General features: G+C 50.3%; 2 protein-coding genes across 3 annotated transcripts in view; one reads left to right on the top strand and one right to left on the bottom strand.

The window, feature by feature from the left end:
* Window positions 1-13,324, top strand: part of Rusf1 (RUS family member 1) — a 25,064-nt gene extending 11,740 nt beyond the window's left edge. The window contains exons 4-13 of one of the 2 annotated variants that reach the window (XM_055608875.1): window positions 594-626; window positions 727-832; window positions 3,060-3,161; window positions 8,602-8,672; window positions 8,756-8,940; window positions 9,023-9,080; window positions 10,368-10,438; window positions 11,255-11,398; window positions 11,499-11,576; window positions 12,120-13,324. In XM_055608875.1, the coding sequence (XP_055464850.1) occupies window positions 594-626; window positions 727-832; window positions 3,060-3,161; window positions 8,602-8,672; window positions 8,756-8,940; window positions 9,023-9,080; window positions 10,368-10,438; window positions 11,255-11,398; window positions 11,499-11,576; window positions 12,120-12,217 (946 nt within the window). In that variant the 3' untranslated portion in view covers window positions 12,218-13,324. The remainder of the gene's footprint in view (window positions 1-593; window positions 627-726; window positions 833-3,059; window positions 3,162-8,601; window positions 8,673-8,755; window positions 8,941-9,022; window positions 9,081-10,367; window positions 10,439-11,254; window positions 11,399-11,498; window positions 11,577-12,119) is intronic. The other variant, XM_055608876.1, reaches the window with a different exon arrangement.
* On the bottom strand, window positions 12,521-18,260 carry Slc5a2 (solute carrier family 5 member 2). The gene is made up of 14 exons (XM_055608874.1): window positions 18,130-18,260; window positions 17,628-17,699; window positions 17,450-17,554; window positions 16,594-16,758; window positions 16,192-16,297; window positions 15,435-15,515; window positions 15,055-15,284; window positions 14,628-14,763; window positions 14,296-14,403; window positions 14,048-14,198; window positions 13,783-13,951; window positions 13,496-13,711; window positions 12,827-12,956; window positions 12,521-12,744 (listed from the first exon to the last, which is right to left on the bottom strand). Exons 1-14 carry the CDS (start codon window positions 18,247-18,249, stop codon window positions 12,521-12,523), a joined length of 2,013 nt encoding a protein of 670 aa, XP_055464849.1. The 5' UTR covers window positions 18,250-18,260.
* Window positions 18,261-20,819: the final 2,559 nt, after the last annotated feature.

The raw sequence follows: 20,819 nt of genomic DNA, 5'->3' as shown, positions 1-20,819 counted from the left end.
GCCAAGTTCTCCCCTGTATCTCCTCAGGGCCCCAAGGCCAAGTTCTCAGCACAAAGGGGGTTTATTTGTCCTAGAGAGACAAAGGGCAGGGGATAGGAGACAGAGACAGGAGATAGAGGATGAGGGAGACGGGAAAGGAGCAAAGGGGGAGGTCACGGGGGTGTTTGTGCTGGAGACAAAGGACGCCTCAGGATAGAGAGGAGACAGATGTGGCCCTTAGGCAAATGGTGGTTTATAAAGATAAAAGGGGAAACCCCATGTTAGAATGAGGTGTTTCGTTTTAATTGGGCATGTTTAAAAAGCCAAAGGGGGCTTTTGGTGGTAGTCATCCTCAGGAGGAGAAAGTGGCCAAATAAGGGACTAGACCTTGTTGGTTAACTTTAGGAATGTAGTCTAATGGTTTTTAGCAAGGCGGAGGGAATGGGGGAGGAGGGCCAGGCCTGCCAGAGCCATGCTGCCATACCTGAGCTGGCCAGAGTCCCTTCGCTTTATTTCTACCCTGAGCCCTTAAGACCTCACCATGACCTAGATCCCTTATAGCCCACAGCATTTTCTCTTCGTTCTAAATTGCAACAACTTCTTATCCCCAACAGGAGCAAATTGGACTGTAATGCAAAGCAGTGGAGGTGAGAAGGGATGGGAGAGAGGGGAGAGGATGAGGAAGGAGGGAGAAACCTGCTGTAAAGTCTCTTGTTTATGACCTCTAACCTCTGCTCCTTTCCCTAGGCTCTTTGCTGACATCCTCAATGATATAGCCATGTTCCTAGAGATTATGGCTCCCATGTATCCAATCTTTTTCACCATGACTGTCAGTACCAGCAACCTAGCCAAGGTACCCACATCTGGGGCACTTCTATCCTTCACGATGCTGTGTGTGGCTTACTTGGGCCTGTACTGAAGGCACTTCAAAAAAAAAGGGGGGGGGGCAAAGTTCCTATGTTTCTACTCAGACACAGACAAGTTTTCTGATCCTCTTTCGACCAGATAGTCCTCGTACCTCAGCCAGCCAGTGCAAGGCCATGTTGGAACACATACTAGTGAGAGCGCTCTGAGATGAGAGGTGAAGGATCACTCTGACACGGTGGTGTGGGGCTAGCTTCCTGCTACTTTTCATTCTTGAGTATAACATCTTTGTAATGCCCCCTGCATGGATGACACAGGCCACAAACTCTCCCATCTTTAAAGGAAATGACACATAATTACACAAATATTTATGGGGTTACAGTTCTGGGTATACCAGTGGGGAGTGGTCTGGAGATGTAGAAAGGCCCCGCCTGAGCTGAGTCCTGAAGAAGGAGAGGACTTTATGCTGGAGCGAGGGTGTTCTGGGACCAAGCAGCCACACACAGCAATACCACAAATTACCCCTGAAGCAAATGAAAGCTTTCCTTCTGTGATGGGGGCTCACAGCTCCTTCGGATGGGGAAACAGAGCCTAGTGAGGTCAGGAAGAAAAGCTCACTGCTGTCAGGGATGTGGAACACAGTGAAGCTCCAAGACTGAGTACATCTCACAGGCCTGTCTGTAACACCACATCCAAGCAGCATCTTGTCACCAGGCACTTGGGTATTTGGGGTAAAGCAGTCTTTCTGTTTAGCAGTAAATGCTACACACACCTTACCCTTCACCCCTGTTTTTGTTACCAAGGTAGGAAGCCCCCGAGAGAAACACTGTTGTAGCTGTGGACTGAGGATTGTGTCTTTCAAATTCTGCAGCGAACTAGCCCAAATGTGTCAAATACTGTGCTAGAGCAAGGCATGGTCTTTCTCCTGAAGATCGCTGTCGACAGAGTTTCGGTCTCTGTGGCCAGTGCTCCATCCACAGCTACAGCAGTAAAGGTGGCTGTCGTCCATACCTCCTCCCCATCAGCTGTTACCTGCTGTTCTTCACAGTTCTCCTCCTTTCCATCCGCTCCGCCTGTCTCCTTGCCAGCACCTCTGCTGGAGAAGTTCTTCCCTAGGTGGTCTCATCCCTCTTTAGTCCTTAACCAGCCCAGCTCTGAGAGAGTGGAAGTCAGTGGGCCAGCAAGGTGGTGACTACCAATGTGAGTTCAGTTTCTGGAACCAGCATGGCGGAAGGAAAGCAGGGACTCCTACAAGTTCTCCTCCAACCTCCATGCATGCATGCATCATCCCACACATGCCCACATACACAGTAAATGCATATTTTAATCAAAAAATAGTAAAGGTGGAAATCTAATTAGGTTACTTATCTGACCCATTGTTCTTTGGGGACCTTAAAGACTTCGAGGTTCTACTCAGAACCATACTGTTCCCTGGCAGCCACTCAAGCCTCATCTTATACCACTTTTCTCCTGATTGTGAACAAATCAGTTCCTTCACCTTTATAGCTATACATAAGTTCCATCAAGAAACTGTCTGATTTTATCACAGTGTATTATTCTGTGTCATCTAGAAGAGACTTGATGAACAAAGTTAGCAGTAGCTCTAGCTGATGGCCTTTGCTATCTAGAGATCTCAGGAGAGATGTAAGGGCCTTAATCCAGGGCCGCTGGAGTAAGCTTGGATCAGCCTGACAGGCTAAGTGGAGCTAACCTGGCCAGGAGGAAGAAAGGATTATAAGTAGAATGGAAGCAGGAAGGTGGAGACCCACCTGGACCCATCATTCAGTCAGGGAGAAGCTGGAGAGGGGAGGTATGGCTTACGGAAGATCTCTGCAGAGGCACACACCTGCGAGCCTAGCATTCTGGACTCTGAGTCACGACTGCTCCAAGTTCTAGGGTGGCCTAGGTTGCATAGCAAGAAAAAAGGTCTTTGGGGAAAGGAAGTTGGAATTCCTTATAGTCGGGGTCACAGGGTGGTGGTGGCAGGCGAGACTTTCGTTTTCTCTTGGAACAAGGTGGGGAACATGTGCCTTCAGCCATGGAAGCAAGAACTAAAAGCCAAGGGCTGGGTTTGGAGTTTGCTGGAGGGGAGGTGTCACCAGAGACCTGCTTTTCTCTGGCTGCTGTGAGTTATTTATGTGCTCACCCACAGAAGGGTCTGTGTTTCCACAGCAGTTGGCTGCTCTGACCCTCACTCTTCTCTTTTTCCTGCCCAGTGCATTGTGGGTGTGGCTGGTGGGGCCACTCGAGCTGCACTGACTATGCATCAGGCCCGAAGAAACAACATGGCTGATGTGTCAGCCAAGGACAGTAGCCAGGTGTGCATCAAACACTGGGAAGTGGTGGGGGGAGGGGAGGGGGGAAGGAGGGGGCAGGGCAGACCACAGCTTGAAAGTTTGGAAAGAGGCCTCTGAGTGCCCCTGGGAAGAAGGTGAGGAGGGCACATACAGGGAGAACTGCAGTGCCCCTGCTGTCCCTCAGGGGTGGGGTCAGAGCTGACTGCAGTCTTGGAGACAAGTTCAAGATGATGGCAGCCCCTGCTCACTGCCTCTGTGACCAAGAGCGAACCTTTGCCCTCTGTAGGCCATATCCCTCCCTGGGAGCTGGATGTCCTGGTCACAGTTGGCAAGTTGAGGTTGTTAGGGTCGCCAGCCAGAGGTCTCACTTAGTAATTTGGAAGGTCCTCTGGCCCAGTACCCTCTTCTGACTGAGGGAATCGGGTAGAATGGGGCTGGGAGGGGCATCCCTAAGACTGAACTCCACAGGTATGAGACTGTCCCCCAAACTTCTGTGCTAAGTACTCTCTGGGTTTTGTCATTTAATTCACACCCACCCTGTGAAGTCGACACTATTATCACTGTCAGACAGATGAGGAACAGAAGGTCTGGTCAGGTCTAGGAATGTGAAGGGTTGATTCTGTTGCTGTTTACTTGTTTATTTCTTGTTGTAATTGTTGACACTGAATCAGGTTAAGAACCCATTCTACCCAGTCCTGTTCTGCCTAGTCTCACATTGTTTTGCTCAGTACTCCTAATATTTGTAAAGCAGAAGTCACATGCCAGTGTGTCCTCTCCATGAACTCATTAGTTCTTACAAAGTTATTGTACCCATTGTGACCAAGTACAGAAAGGCCCAGAGTCCACCCTTGGGCAAATCCCTCCTCGCAGGAAATGGTTGAACTAAGCCAAGTAAGTAAAAGCCAGGCCCTTCTCTCCAGCACCTCCCAGCTTCTCCTGTTTGCTCTGCCTGGATCCCCATCCTGCCTGAGCCCCAAACTTTGCTTCTGTAACGCTTCCTCAGTGAGGCAGAATGCATTATAAGGGCTATGACCACTCACCCAGTCCCATAACCAGCCCCTCCTTTTTGCTTGTTTCCAGGGAAAGTGGTTTTCTTTGGTGGTTCTTAGACTTATTAAGAATTTAGAAGACTTATAAGACTCATATAAGAATTTAGAAACAGACTCTGTGTATGTGAAGGGGCACAGTGAAAAAACTACTAAAACAACTGCTTTATTATTGGAGGAAGGTTTTTATTATAGGTAAATAAGAGAGAGAATATCCAGAGACATCTAGGAGAGTCCGGAACAAAGAGAGAGGAAGTAGACTGGACGTGGCCAGCAGAATGGACATAGCCAGGGCTATCTTCAAGACAGGTGAGAGAGCAGGAGAGAATAGTGGAGATAGCAAGAGATAGAGACTAGAAAGACAGCAGGAGGGGGATAGAGAGAGTAGCAGGAGTGGGGGGTGCTAGTGCAGGGGCTTTGAAATGTATAACAAGCACTTGTGCGTAGAGACTAAGGAGCCTGGAGGTCAGCATGGACTTGATGTGCCACCCACGGCTGAGTGTCAGTGGAGAGCCATGTGTCCCTTCTGCCAGAAGCAGGGGAAGTGATTCTTTTTGAGAACAGAAAACCTGTATTACAAGGTCCTGAGGAATGCTGGCTTTTATCTCAACACCAGAAATGTGTCTATAGTCCAGTGTGCTCATTTCTGGACATGCGGACTGCCTGAGACATGACGCTCAGAAGGAAGGTCAGGAGTAATTAGTGTAAGAGATAAGAGAAATGCATAGCACAGGTTAGGTAGAAATCCCAGCAGCCTCTGGGAGGAGGGATAGAGAAAGGTTAACACCCTTTAAGTTAGGCATGGAAAGAAAAAGCTTTTTTAAAAAAAGGAGAAAGCCCTCCCAAGAATGTAGGCGGCTCACGCAAGCTAGGGAAAGAGTCCAGAAAGCGCCCAGCCATACAGGGCACACAGTGTGCGGTCTGCACGGCCCCACCCGTGTGTGCTTGCAGGCTTCGCTTCACATACACTCTGTCAGAGGATGCCAGGGTGAGGAAAGGCAGAAATTGTCGAGTTAAAACCACAGCTGTCATCTTAAAGGAAACAAGAGATAATTTATTCTGGAGCCATTCTAAGTAACCATAGCCCAGGAACACAGAACTAGGTTGCTCCAAATTCCATGTCCCAACATGGAAGCAACTTTATGAAGTTTTTATAGTTTTGCAGAATAAAGAAAGACATGTATCAAGGCAAGTTTAAAATACATTGGTGGATATATCAGAGAGGCTCAACAGAGACAAGGTTGTTTTTGTTTTTGTTTTTGTTTTTTTAATGAACCTGCCTTAAGAGTCAGTTCTTTAGTTAAAATGTGAAGCCTGTCACATTTAGTAGAAACTTTAACAAAACAAAATCTTCATTCTTTAAGGACACTAGGTGCAGTGTTTGGAGCAGGATGGAGTGTGCAGTGCGTGCAGGTGAAGGAGCCAGGCTATTGAGTGCCTTATAACAAGAGACAGATGAGCATAAACCAAAACCAAGTGGGAGCCCTGCACGCTGAAGTACCTCCTGTGCTTGCTGCCTCACAAGAGCCTCGGGAGTACACTCTGGGCCCGAGACCAAGCATCCTGTCTTCAGCTACCTAAAACCCCTGGGGATAAGCCCCTAAGTATAGCCCCAAAGAAATAGAAACAGTGGTTTGTTCCCCTCCCCATACCTCTTCCTCCCTCTCTCATCCCAGACCATTGGATCTCTGCTGCCGGCATTTTGGAAGTATCTCCTGTGCTGAAGTTGAATCCAGTCTCTAAGACTCTCTAAAAAGTAAACAGAAATGGAGAGAACCGAAAACCGAATGGTTCAAGCTCTTTGTTTTAAAAGAGTGTGGGTTAAAAGTACAGTGGGTGCGGTTGTCTGTTTGGATTTTACCTCTAGGATCATTTTGCTTGGGAATAAATGTTTTCCTGTTACAGAGAAAACATCTGAGAGGTGAACCAGTAGATTCCAGAGTTATCTCCACTGCAGAGAGATTTGAGTTTGAGTTTCCTGAGCATCAGGGCTCAGGACCCACAAGTTGCCATATTACCACCCACTTCTGGAATTACCCTTTACTAGTGCCACTCTTAAGAACCCCAGACTGTAAGCCCTTGTCCCTGCTTAGAATTGTCCCTGTAGAGAACAGAAATGTAAGCTTGGAGACACCTGCAGGTACCAGCATTCAAAGCTGTAGGCAGTAAGATCCTACAAGGACTTTATTGTATAGTGGTGGGGACGCCTGGGAGATATCACGACCTCTTCTTAATGAATAGAGACCAAAAGCAGGAATAAAAGGAAGAGAAATTGGGGACGGCATTGCATACAGCAGGGTGTGGGGGAGTTTGGGGTTCCCTTCTGGCTTGTAAACTTTCAAGCCAGAAGTTAAGAGTTTCACAGGACCATCTGAGTGTGAATTGACTATAAACAAGACATAAAGTAAAAACAACTGTTAAGTACACAGTGTCTACCACTATCAAGATTATAATGAATATAATCCACTTCTGCCAAAAAATATCTAGAGATCCAGTTCTTAATCTGTTTATGAATGAGGTATTTGGCATGGTCTCAGTCTGATTTTATAGATCTTATAAAGCAAAAACATTACCAGAATTGTTAGGAATATACAGATAACATTTTGTTTAAATGGAGTTGATCTTGATTTAAAGCCGCAACATGCTTTTTGTGGTACTTCCAGTCCTATAAAGATAACCTGCCTGGGCCCCGCATGCCTGGACCCTTGGGGTCAGGCACAGAGCTCACAGCAGCCTCTGTGTCCAGAGCCACTTCTCATGGTGGGTAGAAGTGTAGAAGGTTTAAAGGATGAGGAGGGCAAAGGGAATGCAGAGAAGCCTGGGATATATAAATGAATGCTGGCAGAGTGGACTGCCGGTGCCATTGGGGACCCTGTGGGCAGCGGCCTTCTTTTCCTGCCCGCATGATTTGGCTGCCACTGCTGCCTGCACATACCCTGTAGCCACATCCCACCTTTGAAAGCCAGGCCCATGAGGAAGCAGACGCTGGCTCTGTCATCATCACCCTCACTTGGGCTCTGGGCCCTCAAAGTGGGCTCTGCCATCACAGTCCTCCAGCCCCTACAGAACTCCCAAGTTTGTGGGCACACCAGGAATGTAGGTGTGCTTCAAGGCCTGAGGCAGAAGAGAAGATAAAGCCTGGAGACAGAATGTTTCAAAGAGAATCTTGGACAACAGTTAGCTGAGGCTTTCGAGGAACCTCCTTGGGACCCCTTCCTGGATCCCACGTGTTACCGGGGAAACTAAGGTTCCTTTTAGGGGTTCTTAGTCACATGAGTGAAGGACTTTAGAAACAGACTAAGAGGGAAGCCCAAAGATAATTTTATTAGAGTTTAAGAGAAAAACACAGTACAAGTTAAATGAAAAGTCTCAGCAGCCTCCAGAAGGGAAGATGGAGAAAAGGTCACATCCTTTAAGTTAGGCACAGACTAGAAATAGATTATTTTCAAAGGGTAAAGGTCTACCAAGAATGGAAGTGGGCTAGCGAGCTGAGGAGAGTCCAAAAAGCACCCAGCCAAGCTGTGTGTTCCTATGCCCCCACACCGCACCTTTTTATCTCTGTGGCTCTGTTTCTGAGAATGCTGTTTGTTGGATGATGCCAAGATAAAGAAAAACCCCAGTCGTCCTTGAAACCTGGCTCCTTTCACGCCAGTTTCTATGCTCACATGCTCATGTTGTATTGTTGCAACCTCACATGGCTGCTAGGACTGACTTTACCTACGAAAGCAGAGGCCCTTTCTGCTTCTGAGCACCCAGCCGCCTTGATCGCTCCTTTACTACTCCGTATGAAGCCAGTATCCCCACAGCCTATCTCCTTGCAAGGAAAGCTGGGAGCAGAAAGAGCTTTTGAGCCTCAGGGGTCCTCTCTGTCAAGACCAGCTTTCCCTAGAATTCCAATGGTTCGGAACCCCAGTGCATTCTTCTCTAATGCATTGGGGCAGGCAGCAGGGTTCTTTCCCTAGGGTGTCTTCATTCCAGCTATTAGAAGACTCTGGATACACTGGTCCACAAGCAAAAGGTCAAGGCCTGTTCATTGCCTTCCTGGGGTCCCTTGTTTGCCAGTATTGGATACCAAACGATTAAGAGGGACCCACTTTTTCTAATGCCCTGTAGAACTAGTTGTGTACAGCCAAGAGTGCCCCGTGTAGGTTATTTGGATGAGTCATGGAAAACAACAAAGATGTGTCCCAAGGGTGTTCTAAGGGTCCTGTGTCTACTGAGCAGAGACATCCCCAGCATCTTTTAAATAGCAGCTCACTCAACAAAACATTTAAAATGTAGTTGGCTCTCCCATCAGGGTAGGGAACACTGGTTGGTTCTAAAGCAGTAAGGTTTATAATAAAAAAAAACCCACCAGAGGCCATTCCTCCTGATTGACAGGAAGCCCTCTAATGCTCAACTTCTCTATTTTCCAGGAGACAGTGGTGAACCTCGCTGGGCTCCTGGTCAGCCTTTTGATGCTTCCTCTGGTATCAGATTGCCCAAGGTAAGCCAGGAGTGAGGCTAGGGTGAAGATTCCCCGCTCAGCCTCTACCTGTGTATGTTGGCTACCTCACTCTCTTGCCCCAGCCTCAGCTTCGGATGTTTCATCCTCCTCACTGCTCTCCACATCTATGCCAACTACCGGGCAGTCCGAGCCATCGTCCTGGAGACCTTGAATGAAAGCCGCCTCCAACTGGTCCTAAAGCACTTCCTTGAGAGGGGAGAGGTGCTTGAGCCTGCTTTAGCCAATCAGATGGAGCCATTGTGGACAGGTGACTCAACCCTTTGGTCTGTGTCCCAGTGTTTCCCAGCCTTTCTCCTCTGCCTGAGCCTCCTGACTCCAGCTTTCAACAGGTTTCTGGCCATCCCTATCTCTGTCCCTGGGTGCTCCCTTACACCACTTGGTCTCGAGGTAAGTGGCCCAGTACCTGCTGCTCCACACACTTCCCACATACGCTCCTGTCTTTAGTTATACACCGATTTTGGTCAAGTCTCACTGTATATCCTGTTTTAGGTTGGGAAGCAGGGAACAGAAGAGAGTAGATATGTTTCAGCAGAGAACTGCCTTCTAAATACCCTGTCTAATATGCCCACCGACAAAAGCACCCCTCAGCCTCCTTACAGTGAATGGTGGTGAATGTAGAAACTCATGGCCACTCAAGATGTACAGAATAAATGAAAGATGTGGCCCCCTGAAACAAGTCGCTTACACTATCCCCTCTAAGGCTCATAGAACATGGGGGTAGGAAGGATGGAAGATGGAGCAAAGAGCTCTGAGATGCCATTTTCTATGCCTGGTATGACCTGCTTTACCTTTTTTTTTTTTCTTTCTGTCATAAACACTGTGACCAAAGCCAACTGGGGAGGAAAGGGTTTATTTGGCTTATAGTTCCCGGTCATAATCAATCAGGCAGGAACTAAGACTAAAGTCATGCTGTTAACTGGCTCACTCACTGGCTCATGCTCAACTGGCTTTTTTGTGGAACACTGGCCTGCTGGCCTATGGATGGTGTCTCTCTTAGTGGGCTGGACTTCCCAAATCAATTTTCAGTCAGGAGAATCTCTCACAGACATAGCCACAGGCCAGTCTGCTCAGGGCAGGCCTTCGGTCGAGGCTCCCTCTTCTCTGGTGACCCTACGTCGTGTCAAGTTGACAAAAACTAAGCCTCACCGAGCACACCCAGCAGTCATTAGCGCACAGCGGTCGCCACCTGCGCTAAGCCCACACAGAGCTGGCCGGCCAGCCAGGGGAGAGGACACTTATCTGTTAATGGATTCTGTGAGAAGGGGAATGTATCCACTGCTGAGCTCCAAGACCGTGGTCATAAAGAAGGCCCTGGCTAATCTCAGGGGGCCACAAAGCAAAACAAATGGACAGTAATATGAGAGAGGGATTTGTGGGAGAAGGAAGAGAAGGGGGTGGGAGGGTGTAAGTGGTCAGTACGCATGATGTATATATGTAAAGCTGTAAATAATAATTTCAGTGAAAGAGATGCTTACAGAGGAAGGAAGGGTGCACCCGGGTGGACTGTATACAGGAAGGAAGAAGGTGTGGGAGAGGGGTAAAGGTAGTAGCTAGGAAAAAAAAGGGCAGCAAGGAGAAGGTCAATGGCAAATAGAGAGTTAAAGCCAACAGTTTGACCAAGTGGGTCCTCCTGCCTTGCTTTCCCCGGCCCTAGTGCGCTCTTCTCTCCCTCAGTGTCTCTGAGCTGAAGCAGCTGGTTGAGGGCCATCAGGAACCATACCTCCTTTGCTGGAACCAGTCACAGAGTGAGTGTGTGCTGCATTCCTCCAGCCTCCCCAGTTTCTGTGACCCCAGGCCTCCAATTCCCGGATAGTCTGGAGGTTGCCTAGAGTCCTAGAGAGTGCTCCACACCGAAATTTTAGTGCATGCCCTAATGAATTTACTGTCTATAACAATGGTTCTCAACCTGTGGGTGGTGACCCCGTTTGTGGGTCCAACAATGCTTTTGCAGGTTCAACAGATCAGATATCCTGTGTATCAGACCTCTACAGTATGACTTATAAATAGTAGTAAAATTACAGTTTGGAAGTAGCAATGAAAATAATTTTGTAGTTGGAAGTCACCACAATTTGAAGAGCTGTAGTGAAGGTCCCAGCATTACAAGGCTGAGAACTGCTCTATAACAGGAAGCTACAGACGTTGCCCTATTACTTGTGGCTTTTTGTGAGGATTGAATAGGGTGATTGTAAAAAGGACTTTATACATCGTAACATGTTCAGAAAAGACTATGACCGTTGGCTCCTCTGGAGATCATTTTGTCTCTTACCCTGAGTCCTTGTGAGGGAAACAGGTCCTTAGGATTGCCGATTGTTTGTGTTGTGTTAAAGGCATTAATTTTCACTGGTGAAAGAAATTACCTCATAGAGCTACTATGAAATCATACTTCGAACTAAGCATTTCAGTTTGGTTAAAGAAACAACTGAAATTGAAGTTGGAAAGGAAGGAATGGGGACATCCATGTTTACAATGGCCTCAGGCACATGAGTGAATCAGAAAGATGGCTTGAAGGCATTTGAGAAATAATAGTTCTTTTCTGATCTTTGTCCCTTGGGTCTCCCCAGACCAGGTACAGGTTGCTCTGAGCCAAGATGCAGGCCCTGAGACTGTTTTAAGGGCTGCCACTCATGGGCTGGTTCTCGGAGCCCTCCAGGAAGATGGACCACTTCCAGGAGAGCTAGCGGAGCTGAGGGACCAGGTTCGGGCTGGTAAGAGCTTCATGGTCTAGTGCTGATTACAGCAGAGGTGAGAAAGGGTGGACTAGCTGTTCTACTGAGGATGTGAGAATCCCTGATTTTACACCACCAGGTCCTATGAAAGCAAGCTGGATTCTTGTCAAGGAGACACATCAAGTGTTGGACACACTGTTTCCAAAGTTCTTGAAAGGTAACATCAGCCCCTGGGTTCTTCAAGCTTGGGTCCTGCATGGGAGAGAAAGGGCTGCTTTTTGTTGTTGTTGTTATTTTTCAAGACAGGGTTTCTCTGTATAGCCCTTGGCTATCCTGGATTCACTTCGTAGGCCAGGCTAGCCTGGAACTCACAAAGATCCATCTGCCTCTGCCTCCCTGAGTGCTGGGATTACAGGCATGAGCCACCAAGCCCGGCTAAACAACTGCTTTTATCTGTGGTCTTCAGTCTGGGTCACTGTTCCCCTACCTTCAGGATTGGAGTTTAGGATGGTCTCTGACACTCTGTTGATATTGGTAGTCCATAAACCTAGTTAGTCTTAAAGCATCTACTTCATTCTACCTCTTTTCCGTATGCTATGGCTGATTTCTCACTCCCCAAATGAAACTTGAGCTCCATTTTCTGCCAGCAGGGGAGCCCATAGAGAGTGAAAGGCTGCACAGCCTGTGCCTCTGCTCACATAACCCATCCCAGGCTCAGCCCAGAGCTTCCGCCCTGCCTCATCCTGTGACCTTTTCCTAGGGCTGCAAGCTGCTGGCTGGAAGACGGAGAAGCACCATCTAGAGGTGAATGAGTGGAGAGCCACATGGCCTCTGTCTCCAGAAAAGAAGGTGTCATGAGCAGCCCGGCTGGGGCCCCGAGCCCAGGACAGGGGCCCTGAACAAGGACATGTCGGCTTCAACAGGATGTTGGAAGGGCAGCTTTATTTTTGCACGGGCAAACTGCTACAACAAGTTGGTCACCATCTTGTGGGCAGTGACACACAATCAAATGGGCTGGACCCCAGGTAAAGAGGAAGGGAACCAGTTCCTTCCTGCCACATTCTCGCCCCCTTTCCACGATCCACTGCAAGCTCCCTCCCTTCACTCTGTGAGGCGCAGACATGCCATGGCTGCAGCGCATGGTGTACAGCACGTTTGACTTCAGGCATAAAAGCCCCAGAGGAACACAGCTACGGTCATCATGAGCAGGGCGTTGAGGTTGACGACCTGGGCCCAGCTGGGATCCTCCCTGATATCCTCTAGCCTCCTGGTTGCTGCAGCTGCCTCCTCAGTAGTGGGCGGAGGGCTCCCTGACCCACTCCTGCTCATCCCGCAGAACCAGAGCAGGCACTGGCGGAGCGGGCCTGGAGCTGGGGCCTGGACCTCTGGAAGAAATGCCAGTGCACAGTTAGTTTGAAGGGAGTTAGCTCACTAGCCTCCCAGGACATGCTCCTGGGCGTGCCTTACCTTCGATCCCCACTGCGTGCTCCTGACACCCATTCTGCACAGGGGGAGGCGCTGGACTTTCTAACTCCTGAGCATCCAGGTCCTCCCGCTCCTCCTTGCTGTGTCGGAGACTGTAAACCAGGCGGTGGAGCTGGGGAGTTAGGGAGAAGGGACCAGGTGGGAGTTGTGCCCTCCATGCCAGGTCCACACTGGCACAGCAGCTTTGTCGATGCCCTGCCCAGCCTCCCTCTTCTGGCATGTGCACTTGCTTGGGCTCAGGTCACTCAGACTCTCCTTTCCAGGGTAGCCTTTGCCTCCACACTGAACCCCAAGATCCTCATCTAGTATTAAGTCATTGGCCCTGTCCACTCCCATGCTTTACCCCAAGAATTGTTGACACCCAGAATTGTACTTCTTCAGGCTGGTCTTAAGTTCTGATCAATGTATTTTTGTGTCATTTGCTCTGCTTCCTAGAAACTTTAGTTAAGTAAATGTGCTTGCCCTGGACATACAACCTCATACTCAACTCCCTGCCTTCTCCTTCCAACACTTGATGTGAAATGTTGAGTCTTTATCTGCGGGCATTCCTTGAAGCAGACTGGCTAAGGGGGGAGTGGGGGGAGAAATGGTTCATCCGTCCCCACACAGTTGATGTTTGGTCTTCCGTTTCCTCTGGGGGCTGGCACTTACATGCTTTTGAGGGATGGGTGCAGTGCACAGGGAGATTACAAGTGTGAGGAGGCCGGAGCAGACGAAGAGCACGATGGCAAAGTAGAGGTAGTGCACCCGGCAGAGGAACGCCGGGCACGCCGAGGGCCGCACGCAGCTGCCCGTGCCAAAGAAGAACTCGGGTATGAGACGAGCGAGGCCCATCAGCAGGCCCCCAACCAGGCCCCAGAAAGCACCCTGTAAGAGAAGCAGCATTAGCTTCCCAGGATGACCCTGTCACCCAGGTTCACGGGCGCGCGCCCTCTCACCTTCTCATTGACCCGGGGCACGAAGAGTGCGAGCACGAAGACTGCAGACACTGGAGGTGCCAGGTAGCTGGAGACGGACTGGATGTAATCGAAGAGCTGCCCGCCCTGAGCTGCCTGCACGACCGGCAGCCAGGCCACCGACACTGCCACGATGAAGACCACCCAGAGCCTGCAGCAGAAGACAGTCAGGCTTCACCGAGCGCCCGCTTTCCCCATTAGCCTCTGCTGTGCGTCCGTGGAGCAGGGGTGGGGGCCCGGGCCACACCTTCCAACTAGCAGCAGCTCCTTATCACCTGCACGAGGCCGCAGACGCGTGTAGATGTCCATGGTGAAAAGTGTGCTGCTGCTGTTAAAGATTGATGCTAGGGAGGACATGAGGGCAGCCAGCATGACCGCTAGCATGAGTCCACGCAGACCTGTGGCCAACAAGAGCCGTCAGGCCGGCCCCGTTAGCGCGTTCAAGGTAGTGAAGGCTTGGCAAGAGGCCAAGGGCGACCCGCTTCCAGCCCTCACCATTGGGCATGAGCTTCACGACAAGCCGTGGGTAGGCGATGTTAGAGCAGCCCACCTCAGTGCCGCACACCCGCTTACACACCTCGGGCACCACACACGCCACTTCATCTGCAAGAAAGAAGCCACACGGTGGCCAGGAAAGACTAGGACCTGTGAGCTGGGAGTCCTAGAGATGGCACTCCTGGTGGGAAGCAGGACTGAGATGCCAGGTTCCCAAGTCTTAGTGCAGTAGCAGGTATAAGAGACAGACACTTGGATCTTTGCACAAAATGGAGGGGGGGGGTGCTGGACGGGACACAGGACTGTTGAGCCTGGTGTGATGCAGACATTACCTGGGTAAAGAATGCGGCTGATCATGCCGGGCATGACCATGAGGAACATGGGCATCAGCTTCAGGTAGCCACACAAGATGCATCCAGCTTTGATGTGAGTCAGGTTCTTCCCGGCCAGGCAGCGCTGCACAATTACCTGTGAGAAGCGGCCAGCTCCGTGGGTCATCCCTGTAGCTCACCCCTGCAGGCCTCGCCTCCATGCTCCATGGCCCCTTAACACCAACCATCACCCCGACTCCAGTTCATACCAACCTCTAGCTCCTCCTACATCTCCATCCTCCAATCCTCCTGCTGGTTTCTGACTTGTTAGTCCTCCCCGGCATGAGTCCACCAGCTCAGGCCCTGCCTTCAGCCCGACTCCAGCACAGGGCATTTAGGGCTGTGTCCCAGGCATGCGCACACACACCACCCCACACCTCGACCTCACCTGGTCGCTACACCAATACCAGCCGGAGACAATGGTGAGCCCCAGGAGCAGTGCAGGCCACGGCAGGTCTCCCGTCACGGGGTCACGCAGTAGGTGGTAGGAGTCCGGCCTTGGCTGATAGCAGGTGCTGGAGATGTTGCCAACAGCTGGATCCGTGGACACCGTCAGGGAAGTCACTGCGTCCAGGTATTTGTCGAAGAGACCCGAGTACCCGCCCACTTCATGGAAAGCTGTGCAGGCAAAGTCGTGAAGGGACCTGGCCCCGGTGTGAAGGCCCACCTTAGGACCCACATGGAGAGACACACAAGGTTCCAGCCCCTACACTGAAAGCTCCGTGACAGCAAAGACCCATGTCCTGCCCACACGGGGTAAGCCCATACCGTAACCAGTGAGGATGAAGGCCCCGGCAAGAATGACAAAGGTCTGCACGGTATCTGTGTACATGAGTGCTGCCAGGCCCCCTGCAACAAGCCTGAGTCAGGAGGACAGCACGGCTGCTGGTCCCGGCACCATGTTTTCCAGACTAAGAAAAGGACCCGTTCTAGAGGACAAATTCTATAAAAACTGGTGCTAGCCTTGTATACTTGGGCACCAGAAAACAGACTTAATACTTTCTTGGCCGGGAATCCGTGTGGTGCCAGATTCCCACAATACACTGCTTGGTCTGTTCTCGCAACTGGATACTGGGTAGTGGGTCGGGGATGATTCCTCCAAGACCAGCCCTGTTTACATCCTATCCTGCAGTAGGCCTCCAGGCCCACTTTGGCACCATTCTACCCATTCACTGTGTGATCCGGGATCCGGGATCCGGGAACTGCACTGGATTTAGCCAAAGGTCTAGGAGACTGACCAAGTCAACTCTTCTGACATGCAAGAAGGGCAGGCGTTGCTGAATTTTCCCTCATTCTCACTCTGGAGGCTCACCCAGTACTAGCCGGGTGTCTGACCTTTCAATCCAGTCCCAGGGACACTGGAAGAAAGCGGCTTTGTTTTCCACAGATCTGACTCCACTTGGACTATGTCACACTTCCACATCTCTCTGTCCCACTTGCCTGTTCCCCCACTTCCGTTCCAGGCCAGCTCTCTCTTCCCACCACTGAGCACCCCTCCTCCCCACCACCTCTCGCGTGCAGCCACCTGTCACAGTATAAATCATGGTGATGCCCAAGAGGGCAATGACAGAAGCGTAAATGTTCCAGCCCAGGGCCTGCTGTATGAATACTGCCCCGGAGAACATGTCCACCTTTCAGGAGAGAGCAAACACATAGATCAGCGGCAAAGGCAGTGACCCAGATCGGCCTCCTGCCCCCGAAACCACCCATCCTATGTGGCCCCACCCCGAAAGTCCACTCGTTTTTCAATGGCCTGGTCTTCCCAGTTTTCCACTGCCCACAGCCTTGGAGACCTGCTCTCTCCAGGCCCTCCCCCTCGTGCTCCCCCTTGCTCTTCTCCTTGGTCCCGCCCCCTCCAGAGGTCTCTGAGACCTCATTGGTGGGTCTACCTGTCGAAGAGTCTGTACTGCCCACCGCACGTGCTCACCGAGATCTTGGTGAAGATGTACAAAAAAAGCGAGAGCACCGACAGGTAGAGGCGAATACGGTGCCCGCCAAAGCGCTTTCGCAGGTACTGAGGCATGGTAATCACGCCGGCCGTCAGATACACAGGCACGAAGAGCCAGCCGAGGAGCAGCACCACGAAGAGCGCCTGCGGGAACAAGTGACAGCCAGAGTGACTCTGTCTTAGCGTCCTAAGCAGGCCTGTCCTCACACCCACGACCCAGAGGACTACAGCGGAGGAGCCTGGGCCCCGGCAGGCAGGGAACAGAATCTGGGCATCTTCCTGGCGCTGCCGGTCCATCTCTCCCAGGAACGTCTCTACCGCCCCTCCCTGCCTCTCTAGCAAATGAACCTGTGTGTGCAGACTTTTCAGACGGTCCCCGGCATCTGCTGGGCGGAGCTGCCCTTCCTCCTTCACCCACCCAGCAACTTTATGCTGGAAGGCTCAAACTCATCTCTCCAACCCTCCAAGGTGAACCCAGGCCCAGGGCTTGGTCTCCTTGTTCTTGCAAAGAACTTCAGTTCAGTCTAGGGATGCCCACAGCGTCAGAGAACATCGGGACAGGTACTCCATCTGTGACCTCCTGCCCCACTTTGGAGTGGAGCACGTGGGTCAGGGCCCACCGAGGACTGATGCTGATGCTACAGAAACTCAGGAGCAGGGCCTGCCTGTGCCCTGCTGCCTGGAAGCTAGCACGTGATCCTTGCTCCCAGTCCGACCTCGCGCCCCAACTGGGCTGTTCCAGCTCGTTCCTATCCCCATGCCAGGAGCTTCCCTACAGTATGATCTTTCCAGGAGTGTCCCCTGGGGTGGGTTATTCTAGAAAAGAAGACCTCACATTCCACTCAAATCCAGCCACAGCCAAGCCGCTCGCTGCACCGGTCCCTGCCAGGCCCACGAAATGACCGCTGCCGATGTTGCTGGCGAACAGAGAGGCTCCAACCTGCATGAGAAATGGGGGTGAGCTGGGCTGTTCCTCCAGGGTCCCTCCCATCCCCCGGCCCAGCCTCTCTCACCGGCCACCACACCATGCTTCGTCCTGCCAGGAAGTAGCCACCAACTGTGCCTCTGTTGGTTCTGAACATGGACTGGGAAAGGGGGGGGGGTACTGGGATTGGGGCACATCTCTGGACTCCATTAGCTTCCTCACCACATTCCTCAGCCTTGTTTCTGGCTGAAGATTAACCAGCACTCGGCTCCCCAGATTGTCTATCCCCTCACCCCTAACCTCCTCCCAGATGCTCCGAACAGCCCAGGCCCTGCTCAGCCATCAGGCAGACAGGGAAACAGACTCATTTAGAATGCTGAGCTTAATGAAAACCCACTGATCCCCCAACCCTCTTTTGCACAATCCAGAAGGTATGAAGACAACGAATTAAAGATCTGCTTGCCTGCTGGACCTAGGTTTCTCCCTCAAATATCCAGGCACCCTCCTCCCACCCCTCTCTGAGGTCTCCTTAAATCTTTACCCTCAAACCCCGGAGGCAGCTTCCTATTAAAACCCCTTCAACTTCTCACCCACAAGCCAACACCAATGACCAGCAGGAAATACGCAGCAATGACCATAATATCAGCAGGATTGTCAATCAGGACCTTCTGCTCCCCAAGTTCAGGGCCTTCCTCTACGTGCTCCTCCATTCTCTCCAGCATCTGCCCCTCAAAGGGCTAGTCCCTGGATTCCCCCAGGGGAGAGATTAATGGTTACCTCAGGAGCACTGAGCCGACAAGTCTTCTGGGTCTCAGCCTCCCTCCCCAGCGTTATTTAGCTGAATCAGGTTCTATCAAGGCCGAAGGGGCGCTGGACCCTTCTGAGTTCAGGAGTGTTCCTTCCTGGGCTTAGGCTCCATCCTATACCCAGTGTTCCAGGCAGAGTCACTTCCAGCATCTTCTGAAAATAATCTCTCTAGCTTCCATGTAGGGGGCCTGGCTTAGTCTATAGCTCCCCATGACGGTCAGGAGGGAGTGTGTGCCCCTCAGCCTGACTGCCAAGCTTGCCGTGCCCTGACTCCTGCCCTTCAGAAGCCATTCTACAAAACCTACAAAACCTACAAAACCTCCCCTGACCACCCTCCTTGCCCTTCCCGACCCAAATACTTCCTGGTTTCTGTTTGTTCTATCCCAGGAATTATTTTAAATTAATTTTTAAAAAGATTGATTTATTATTTATACAGCATTCTGCCTGTGCACCGGAATATCCCTATAGATGGTTGTGAGCCACCGTGTGGTTGCTGGGAATTGAACTCAGGACCTTTGGAAGAACAGCCAGTGCTCTTAACCTCTGAGCCATCTCTCCAGCCCATTTTAAATTAATTTAAATTTTTTTTCATGCATTATATTTTGGGCATATTCTTTTTCTTCCCTCAACTTCTTTCATATCTTTTCTACTCAACTTCATATTCCTTTTCTCTATGGAAGGAAGGAAGGAAAGAAGCAAGGAAGGAAGGAAGGAGAGAAGGAAGGAAGGAAGCAGAGTACACAACAGGAGAAAACAGAACATGGAGTCTGCTTTGCGTTGGCCGTCTATTCCTGAGGATGTGGTCCTGGGGTATAGTCAATACACCCAGTGTCCTTCCCTTGAAGAAAACTGACTTCCTCTCCCAGTAGCTGTCAACTGCAAAAAGTTTCTTGGTTAGGAATTGGGCTTTGTGCCTATTTACCCTTCTCCATGCTCGATTTTGTTTGGTTTGAACTTGTACACGCTGTCACATCATCTGTATGTCCCAGCCCTGTTGTGTCTGGAAAACTCTGCTTCCTTGAAGACAACCTCCAAAGCTCTTTCAATCTTTCCTTCTCCTCTTCTTACCTGGAACCCCGAGCCTTGAGGGGAGGGGTGCGATACAACACCCCATTTAAAGGTGAGGCTCCAAAGTCTCTCACTTTGCACATTGTCCAGTCATGGGTGTCTGTGTCAATTACCGTCTACTTCACTGAGCTCCTCTAATGAGCTTTCAGTGAAGCACGGATCAATGGATACAGCCGTGGTTATTAGAAGTCATTTTAGCGCCTATTTTTAAAGGTCTACTTTATTTTGGGGTGTTTAGGACTCCACCTCTTTTCCAACCTCCCAGCCCTATGCAGGAGAGAGAAAGTCAGTGGGGAAAGGGGTTGCAGGCCCATGGACTTCTCCCGGCTGTTTAGGGTAGGTGGGTTCTTTTAGGGCTGTGCTGGTCTTCGGAAATAGCAAATGCAGCCAGCAGTCTCCTCCAAGACACTGCACCCAAAGCATCTCTGTCTGTCTGTCTGCCTGCCCCAAACCACCACACTGTCCGTCTCTCAGGCCTCTCCAAGCTGCTCTATGCCACACTCCAACCCCACATGCCACACCACCTCTTTCTGGCCTCTCAAATTTATATCCCCCAGAGGCTTAGACCAGTCCCTCTCCATGCTTTTAAAATATCGTCTCTCTGTAATTCGTGTTTCATCTTTTTATAACTTTCTACTTAATTCTACACTCTGTTTTTAAATTGGGTTATTTTTTTTTCCTGATGTTCAGGCTTTTTAGTTCTTTTTATGTTCCAGATACTAACTTCTTGTAGGGTTATAATTGGTAAAGATTTTTCTCATTCTGTAGGCTACTTTTTTACTCAAAGTCCTTTGCTATACAGAAGTTTTTTTTAGCTTTATGAGGTCCATAAAGGGGTGGTGGTGTTCAGCTATAATCACAGCACTCAGTAAGTGGATACATGAGGATCCAAGTTCAAGAACAGCTTGGACTACATAATAAGATCTGTCCCCTAAAACCCAAGTGCTAAAGATAAAACTTGGTAGTTGTTTTGGTGCAAATATGAAATGTCCCTCACAGCCACATGTTTTGAATGTCTGAGCCCCTGATAGTGACATTACCTTGGAAGGCTAGAGACTTTTGAAGACAATTCTCGGTCCCTGATTCCTGCTTGTTCTCCATGACGTGAAGAGGCTCCACTGAGTGCACTGAGCTGGTCCACCATGACTACTCTACCATGATGGATAAACTGTGAAACTGTGAGCCAAGATTACCCTTTGTTCATTTACATCATTGGCAGATATTTTGGACTCTCTGACACAGAAGTTAATAATAGTGTGGTAGAACACTAGCCCAGCATGAGCAAATGCCCTGGCTTTGATTCTGAGCCCTGGAGAGAGAGGCAGAGTGAGAAGGGTGGGTTTTTTTTTTACTTTCCTGACATAGTTCTGGATTTTTCTTGGTACTTGTCTAGGTTCAAGTCTTT

This window comes from Psammomys obesus, unplaced genomic scaffold (assembly GCF_907164565.1).
Source record: "Psammomys obesus unplaced genomic scaffold, mPsaObe1.curated_primary_1811, whole genome shotgun sequence".
NCBI lineage: Eukaryota > Metazoa > Chordata > Mammalia > Rodentia > Muridae > Psammomys > Psammomys obesus.
Note: the sequence above shows the minus strand (reverse complement) of the source record. Positions and strands in the feature narration are given on the sequence as shown.

Bases quoted from the DNA above. Each gene is read 5' to 3' on its own strand.
- Slc5a2 (XM_055608874.1), bottom strand. From the start codon at position 18,249: ATGGAGGAGCACGTAGAGGAAGGCCCTGAACTTGGGGAGCAGAAGGTC. The intron at 17,555-17,627 runs GTGAGAGAGGCT...TTTCTCATGCAG, and splicing joins GAAGCATGGTGTGGTGGCCG to GTTGGAGCCTCTCTGTTCGC. The intron at 15,285-15,434 runs GTATGGGCTTAC...TTGCCTGCACAG, and splicing joins CTTCATCCTCACTGGTTACG to CTTTCCATGAAGTGGGCGGG.